The following is a 9,671-nucleotide window of genomic DNA, read 5'->3' as shown; positions in this document are numbered from 1 at the left end:
AGATAGATGACAGACAGACAGACAGATAGATAGATAGATAGATGACAGACAGACAGACAGATAGATAGATAGATAGATAGATAGATAGATAGATAGATAGATAGATGACAGACAGACAGACAGATGTTATGATTGGCTTCTCTTGACCTCTGTGATATCTGATCATAACAGCAGCTTTGGTTGGCAGGACTTATTGGAGCTCAGGAATAAATCATTTGAATCTGCTGTGATTCTATGATATAACAGGTGTTACTGGAGTTGTTTAGGAATCGTGCAGGGCTCATCCTGACGGCTTATTCTCACCTAATACTTTAATACTCATTAAGGCCTGCCTCTGTGACTTCCAGCATCACCCTGATCCGCTCACAAGCCCCGCCCACACCGACCTGTCCATCACAGAGCAGCAAACTAATTGTTCTTTAAAAGGTACAATGTTATATTATAGTCTACAAGCAGGAGTCCAGAATGCAGCACTGTGTTAAAGTCTTTTATTCTGTTCAGCACAAGAGTTAAGTGTACGTTTTCCCCTGGTTTTATACTGTTCTACATCTGCATTGACTTACAGTAATAAAATATTCAAAAATCATTCACAATATGCTAAATCTGTCTGCCAGTGACATCATTCTGATGATGCTTCCTCCTCTCTCTCTCATTCCTCTGCATTTATTCTCCTTTTCTGAATCATTTTACTTAAAACACTGTTCTCTTGCTGCTGTTTCCTTCAGCTGTCAAACTTCAACTCAAAATTTCAGCTCTAGAAAAAAAGTGCAACATTCTCTCTCACGCACAAACATAAATGTAACTTTAAAAAAAGACTACAGTATGTTGCTTAGACCAATTTCTTTATCAGACATGTATTTTCCTAATCTTTTTCTTGACAGTATTGTTTAATTAGACATATAGATTTTAAAAAAGGAAACAGTCTGTTTCTCAGTTGCTTGTGCTGTGTGTGAGAGAAAGAGATGAAGGTGAGTCTTGTCATAAACACAACTGCATCAATCTATGTGCATTTAAAACCGTATTCTTCATTCACTTGATCCAAAGGGTTTTCATGTAAGCGTTGCGTCATGTACTGAAGTGCACACCTGGGCGTCCATCTGTGTTTGTGTAAACTCCAATGAAGCGCAGGCTATAATGCTGCTGGACTGCTCTGCTGTCACTCCTGCTGTTTTAGTGTCGTCTTTCATTAGAGCTGCCCTACACATGATCATGGACATGGTATTAGCAGGATCGGTTTAAAACACCGGCAGCCAAAGCATCCAAGCACACATGTCTCACTGCCCCACTGATGACAGACAGCTTACCTTCTCTCAGAGCTGCCTTTGATTAGGTGAGATGTGTAGTGTGGACCTGATGTTGTGCGACATCAACAAACTGGAAGGGAGGTGCCAGATAGATAGATAGATAGATAAGTAGGTAGGTAGGTAGGTAGGTAGATAGATAGATACTGTTACATATATTTGATAGATAGATAGATAGATACATAGATAGATACATAGATAGATACTGTTACATATATTTGATAGATAGATAGATAGATAGATAGATAGATACTGTTACATATATTAGATAGATAGATAGATAGATACATAGATAGATACATAGATAGATACTGTTACATATATTTGATAGGTAGATAGATAGATACTTTTACATATATTTGATAGATAGATAGATAGATACTGTTACATATATTTGATAGATAGATAGATAGATACTGTTACATATATTTGATAGATAGATAGATAGATAGATACTGTTACATATATTTGATAGGTAGGTAGATAGATAGATACTGTTACATATATTTGATAGATAGATAGATAGATGATAGATAGATACTGTTACATATATTTGATAGATAGATAGATAGATAGATAGATGGATGTAATTTAATATTTATAATAATTACTAGTCCATTTGTAGTCAATCAGAAATGATCTGCAGCTGGTTGCAACAATCCCCTTAATTTAAGAAAACGGGTTTGTTGCAACTGATCACTAGGCTTTATTTTTGTAGAGTCAACACTCTCCTGCTCTGTAACTAGCAGTGACCGGCATCAGCCTCTCGCCCCAATCTGTGTTTACTGGAGTCAGTAACAAAATCTGCTCTCACACTCGTGAGCTGCTTGCGTGAGATGAGAAACAAGTCGGTCAACCGGATGGAGATGCTGGGCCCAAACCCCCTCACGAGGCCCAGCTGTCCGAGCCGCACGGGGAGCGCCTGCCCTTCTCTCCCGGCTCAGGGCAGCTAATCTCAGGCCTGCCTCCCTCCTGCTAGCGCTGCTGCTAATTGCTTGTGTCATAAAGCTCTGTGACCCAAATAAGCCTTGCTCCCCAAAGCTGCTGGGATAAGCCCCACTTTACCTCACCAAACCTGCTTAATAAAACGTCTTATCCACACCAACCCCTCACCCATCATGCCTTCTGCAACAAGAGGCTCAATACAGGAGTGTACTAGCAGAGATGAAGGATGGTATACATTTCAGAGACAACATTTAAGTAACAGTGAATTGTTCTGTAAATGGCTTGGATTAAAGGAACGGTTCACCCAGAAATGAAAATGTGCTGAAAATGTTCTCACCCTTAGGCTTGTTTATTCAGATGTGGAGAAATGTAGCATTGCATCACTTGCTCACCAGTGGATGCTCTGCAGTGAATGGGTGCCGTCAGAATGAGAGTCCAAACAGCTGATAAAAACATCACAATAATCCACAAGTAATCCACACCACTCCAGTTCATCAGTTAACATCTTGTGAAGCCAAAAACTGCACGTTTGTAAAAAACAAATCCATCATTAAAACTATTTAATGTCAAACTGTTGCTTCCAGCTAAAATACGAGTCCTACATGCATAATGATTCTTTCTCCAGTTATAAAATTATATAAAATAAAACAGTTTACATTTAAAGACTTATAATGGAAGTCAGTGGTGCAAATGTAGAATGATTGAAGCATTAACTTCCATTCTAAGTGCATTTATGTCAATGCACTTTATGCCATGCCACAATACAGTTTAATCTGTGTTTAATATAAATATATACAGTATATTCAAAAATATATATATTCAAAATTTGCACCAGAGAAATGCCTTGAATATCATCATCTGTATTCACATCATGTTGGAATCACTGTAATTGTGAGCTCTGCACTAGTAAGACACGTCATTGTTAAACTGTATAAACATAAGAAATTGTTGTGACATCATCTAAAACATCCAAAATGCCAGCTTTTTCAAACGCTGTTAACTGGATATATAGCCCTATAGTTTTATTCTTGATAAACGTCTTAACAATGCAGAATGCTTTCAATTTGATATGAAATAAAACATGACAAAAACACTGGTGAACTCTGATTCATTTGGGCATACTGAGTGTTACCATAGCAACTGAATATTTCTGACCAAACAGTGTGAACATTCCAAATAGAATTTCTAAACTGTCTCATAATTACGGTAATTCCAACATGATATAAACATGCCATCATGCTCTGCGAAGATCCAAAAAGAACTGTGATATCAGCATAAACATTGTAATTTGTGAATGTAAAACTGTTGTTCCCAGCCAACAAAAATATGTTCTAAGAACATTTTGCTAACGTTCCCATTAAGTTATTACAATTTTGTGTCTGAATGTTTTCTGAACGTTCAGAACGTCCATTTAAAAAAAAAATTGTTTTAAATGAACTTTAAAGGAACATTCCATTTGATCATTTTCATAGTTATGGGAACATTATACTTTTGGATGTTCTCTGAACGTTCTGAAACAAGTAGTAGGCTAACATAAAAAAAAAAATCCAACTACTGTTTCAGAAAAAAAAAATTCTATGAACGATGTATAAGTGATATTTTCCTAATAAAGACCACATAATTTTGAGAGAACGTTCCCTGTCAGCTGGTGTCAGTATTTCACTTTAGTGCAATTAGTCTCTCCAGCTATGTTTGTGTCTTTATAATAAGAATTGAATAATTAAGAACGATGCCAAAATAATCTAGAATAGTTTAGTTCTGTGGCTGTTTATTCACATTTAGCAACTGAGCTAAAGAGTTTGTTTGCGCTCTCCTCAGCACGGGCTTACTGTTGTGCATAAACGCGCCAATCTGCCAGACTCTAGACTGATCTAATCAGAGCTAAAGCTTGTGACACAGACACACAGACACTAATTCAGTCGCTGTAATGCAAGTAGTTTCGGGTAAAACACAACTAACATGCATCGCACAGGTGATCTGGAACATGAGGGTTTGGACGCGGTTACACATGAAACTCACACTTCGCGCCCCCTACTGGTTCCCCTCTGCAACGACACTTGGACGTTTATCAGCGTAGGCTTCAGAGACTGATAAACTCACATATACTTAGGCCAGTGGTTCCCAACACTGCACTGTTCCCAACACATGTCTCCTTAATCAAACACACCTGATTCAGGTCATCAGCTCATTAGTAGAGACTCCAAGACCTGAAATTAGTGTGTCAGAGAAAGGAGACATGCAAAATGTGCAGTGTTGGGGTGCCTCCAGGACCAGTGTTGGGAACCACTGACTTGGGCCATTAATATTTTTACCAACAAAAAATGATTTTAAGTCCGTTATTTCTATCGTTTGCTGTAGTGTGTCAGTAGGAAATATCAGTTTACATTTCCAAACATTCATCTTGCCATTAATTGTAATAATCCAGTGAGATTTGTGCTTGCACAAGGAGTCTGACAGCAGCCAGTGCTGCACACACAGATCTGATCTCACCATCATCATCATCATCATCCAGTCCGTCTGAGATTACATGAAGAAACAGAACAAACTCAGACAGACTCAATCCAGAAGAACTGTGGCAACGTCTCCAAAACACTTGAAGAAACCTTCCTGCAAACTGTGAAATGTTTTAGGCACTTGTGTAAAAATGCTGTGAAGTGAGGATGCTTTCAAAAATATTTGATTTATCAATTAACTTCTATTAATGAAATCAAATCAGCATTTGGTGTGAGCATCCGTTGCGTTTAAAACAGCTTTTGTCCGAGGTACACTTGCACACAGTTCAAGGTAGCTTTGCAAGAAGTGTTTTGGAGACGTTGCCACAGTTCTTCTGGATTGAGTCTGTCTGAGTTTGTTCAGTTTCTTCGTGTAATCTCAGACGGACTGGATGATGATGATGACGGTGAGATCAGATCTGTGTGTGCAGCACTGGCTGCTGTCAGACTCTCACTGGATTATTACAATTAATGGCAAAAGCTTTGTGTTTGGAAATGTAAACTGATGTTTCCTACTGACACACTACAGCAAAAGATAGAATTAACTGGCTTAAACCCATTTTTTGTTGGTGAAAATACTAATGGCCTAAGACTTTTGCACAGTACGTCTATGTAATGTGCCTTGTTTTTCATTTTTTAACGTGAATGTGCGCGACGATTTGTAGCACAAATAATTTCACTGTTTGCTGCACTTCGTTGTTCTTTCTTGTAATAGCAGCAAATGAATCAGAATTCTGGCACATTCACAGAAAATAGTGAACGTCCGCGTTGCAAAATAAGCAAAGGGGTCAAAGTGTAGTCAATTTTATTTAAAAAATACATGCAACTGAAAGAAAAATGCAACTTTTTTTTTGTTGTTGTCAGTTTGCCTATTTTGTGGCTTTGGTCTACAACAGCGGTTGCCAACTGGTTTTTGCTTTAACACCCAGATTTTACATCAACAAAGTACCTAAACTCTTTTACTTCAGAAATAAACAAAAGTGTCCTTAAAATTAAGCATTCATAAAATATGTGACCCTGGAGCACAAAAGCAGTCTTAAGTCGCTGGGGTATATTTGTAGCAATAGCCAAAAATACATTGTATGGGTCAAAATTATAGATTTTTCTTTTATGCCAAAAATCATTAGGACATTAAGTAAAGATCATGTTCCATGAAGATATTTTGTAAATTTCCTACCGTAAATATATCAAAACTTAATTTTTGATTAGTAATATGCATTGCTAAGAACTTCATTTGAACAACTTTAAAGATGATTTTCTCAATATTTTGATTTTTTTGGCACCCTCAGATTCCAGATTTTCAAATAGTTGTATCTCGACCAAATATTGTCCAATCCTAACAAACCATACATCAATGGAAAGCTTATTTATTCAGCTTTCAGGTGATGTATGAATCTCAATTTCGAAAAATTGACACTTATGACTGGTTTTGTGCTCCAGGGTCACATATATTACTATTTAGACCCACAATACACAAAATAACACAGTGGTTTCTTAATGTCTCTCAACTTACAATTCAGTGTGTAAAACACATAGTCCAGATGGTAGCTCTGTCTCTCACGTAATTTTGTTAATGATCTGCGATGATGACTGCATTTTCATGTTCATCTAGTGAAAATATACAGTGCATCCAATCAAACTCTATAGTATTTTGGCACAAATGCATCTGCCTAATTTCACTAGTTTCTGCCAAGTGACAGATTATTGTGTCAAAATGCCATTGAGTCTGACTGGATGCACGGTCTTGACACCAACAAACAAACAAAAAATATATTGTGTTTTCTCCTCCTTTATAAAAGACGATATGTCTATTTAATTATCTTAACTATGCACAGCTATATTGTTAATCACATTTTAGTTTTCCTTGCAGTCAATCGCCCTAGAATACAACCGGTTGAGAAGTACTGATCTTAAAATCAGCAGACATCTATCAGTAATGTATTTTCAGAGAAGGATCATGTGTAATAATTCATCTGCTATAGAATTTAGACTGAGAGAGAGAAACGTAAAGAACACAAATGTTGTAGATATTTGTAACTAGATACAAAACAACACTCTAAAAAAATGCTGGGTTGTTTCAACCCAACTTTGGGTCAAATATGGACTAACCCAACCGTTGGGTTACATTTTTACATTACATTTTTAACCCAAAAGTTGGGTTAGTCCATATTTGACCCAAAGTTGAGTTGAAACAACCCAGCATTTTTTAGAGTGAAACAAGTCAATATTAATAACAACAAAAGATCTCGTTCACCATTCAACAATAACAGTGTTAGTTCATGTGTAATCAAAGAATTACATGTTCACATTGTCATGTCACACTTTTATAAAACACTTTAAAATCTTTTTTTTTTATTTTTCCTTCAGTTTCACAATAAGGGTTTTGGATTGACAGCGTTTTTCCAGTGTCACAACATGCATGCTTCCATTACTACACAACACTGTCAGGGTAAACACGGTTAAATAATGACCAAAATTAATTAGCAAAATAATATTACTGGAAACTAATGTAAAAAACACACTCTTCCAATATCAGGCAAAAAATCTTATCAAGTAAAAGAAAACGGGTTGTTATTTTTTTCCAAAACAATGGACGATATATAAGCCCCATTCAGTGTTAAACACTATATCTTTTACAGTTGATGTAAATATCTGATTGCTTGTTCAGTCTAATCATCTGCACATTAAAACCTGTACATTCCTGCATTAACCTAATGTTGCTTAATTGTCATCTACCCCTAATCCACAGTATAATTAAAACACTAATATGATTTTCAGACACCACTCCCCATTTGTATAATATCATCAGGCTCTTTGAGCGTCTTTAGAGTCTTTATTAGCATAAAGGTGGCCTATCACCTTAATATGTTAATAGCTTTACAACTAATCTGAGTCTTTACGAGACCTCGTCTGGCCAGTTACAGTCACTACAAGAGATACAGCTGCACCACATTTTTTCTCTTATAACCTACACTTATGTACTTTAATACAAACCATCAGTAATCAGCTACTGCTTAGCAGGCAAAACATTTCTCAGATTAAGGCAAGACACTACAGGCTTAAACAGTGTTTTTTCATGCATTGGTCAGTTTTGAGATTTTGCGCTGTTACAAAGAAAACATCCGAATATGCTTTTGGATGTTTAAAATATGCTTTTAAAATATGCCAAATATGCTTTTGGATTTTATTGCAATTTATCTATGTGTGTCTGTAGATTTCGGATACAATACATGTCTTTTAAGGCCTTTTTCTCAAAATTAGTTTTTTTCTCTACTTCAGCAGAACATATATACAACAAACTTAAGAGGTTTATTCCCATCTATATTCTGAAGGTTTTCACAGATGGGTTTGTTCATTTATCATACACCTGGTTTTATACATTTTATTCCTAAACACATTTTTTTTTTGTATTATAAAAAGAGAAATATCAAAATCCCATCTGTAAAAACCATTTGACTCTAACAAGTCAACAAAATGAAGCAATATTGAACCTGGCTTTATCCATTGTTCAGATTTCTGCTCTGGAAATGTATGCAAATGTGTGCATATTTAATTACATAATGACTACTTTGCGTATTTAAACGTACCTTTTCAGAAAACATGTAATATAAAATTGAAAAATAATAAAAAATGCATTTCTTAACATAATTAGTTAACTAGAAATGTATGATAATATAGTAAATTTCACCTGGGGTGTCTTGCCTTCAATTTGGGGGGGGGAAGTGAAAAAATAAATTAAAATGCCGTGAAAACCTCAATAAAATAGCATAACAAATCAAATAAATAAATAAGTTACCTTTGAAGACATTTGTATCTTGCCCTCAAAACCCAAAGTATTCACAAATGTACTGAAAACAAAAATTATAAATAAAAAAGACCATCTTTATTAAGTTTCTCTCATTAAAAGCATGAAGGATACAAAGTACATCTCCTTTGACAGTGCAGTTTTTCATGTTTTGAAATGAGTGGCGATACAAACAGGTTCTTCGCTTCAGTTTTGTGCATCTATGATTCGCACATAAAGTCTGGAAGATGTTGGTCAGGGTTAGACGTGATCTCTCTCATCACCATCTGTTTTCTCAGCAGTGGCGAGGCGAGTTGGGATACTTGGCCTTCAGGCTCTCCTTGAACCTGCGGAAGAGGATGCGGTTCTTCCGGTTCTCCTCGTCCTTTCTGCTGTGAAACTCTCCCTGGACCTTGAACCCTTTCTGCACCACAAACGCATTGCTCACCACAGAGAACCTGTAACCGGCGATGTGAAGCTCACAGGCCTAAAGAGAAGAGAGAAGTCAGTCAGAAGGTAACTAAGCAAATGAACGAATAACGAAAATAAATATTTTGCACCATGAGAAGTTTCTGTTCACACCAGATCTCAGTCCACTTTCCATTCACACCATCCAAAATACTGATTAGTATTTTTAGAATACACATACACTGATGAGCCATTACATTATGACCACCTACTTGATAACCTGTAGGCCCAAAAAAAGGGGCCATGTGGCGAGGCATTGATTTGACGAGGTGGCGTCCACTTGGCTTTTCCAAGTCAAACCACAAATGTTTGACTGGGTGAATTTGGAGGCCAAAGCATTATCAGAAATTCACTGTCATCATCCTCAAACCACTCTTTGACCATTCAAAAGCCACTAGAAGGCAAGCCTGCAACCTTTAGCCAAAAAAGCATAACGGCTAATGCTAACGCTTCCGCAGTACGTGGGAAAGGAGACCAGGTTGTTTTTTATTAATGGATGTCAACGGAGGAGAGGCTTCACTACGCTGAATAAACAGCTTTTTAGAGGAAACAGCTTATCATTTAATGAATCGACAGCCTAAATACAGAGTTCTGGCATGAAACTCTAGATGGCGCAGTCCGATAGGTCTAACTCAGTCTGACCTAATGACATCATTATCACATGGCACAGCTGATTGGTTC

General features: G+C 36.7%; 1 protein-coding gene across 1 annotated transcript in view; it reads right to left on the bottom strand.

The window, feature by feature from the left end:
- Positions 1 to 8,387: 8,387 nt before the first annotated feature.
- Positions 8,388 to 9,671, bottom strand: part of LOC107692823 (beta-1,4-glucuronyltransferase 1-like) — a 5,949-nt gene continuing 4,665 nt past the window's right edge. Inside the window, exon 2 of the mRNA XM_016492029.1 lies at positions 8,388 to 9,009. Within this exon, the coding sequence (XP_016347515.1) occupies positions 8,818 to 9,009 (192 nt within the window). The 3' untranslated portion in view covers positions 8,388 to 8,817. The remainder of the gene's footprint in view (positions 9,010 to 9,671) is intronic.

The sequence above is a fragment of the Sinocyclocheilus anshuiensis genome, unplaced genomic scaffold (assembly GCF_001515605.1).
Source record: "Sinocyclocheilus anshuiensis isolate Anshui unplaced genomic scaffold, SAMN03320099.WGS_v1.1 scaffold674, whole genome shotgun sequence".
Lineage (NCBI taxonomy): Eukaryota > Metazoa > Chordata > Actinopteri > Cypriniformes > Cyprinidae > Sinocyclocheilus > Sinocyclocheilus anshuiensis.
Note: the sequence above shows the minus strand (reverse complement) of the source record. Positions and strands in the feature narration are given on the sequence as shown.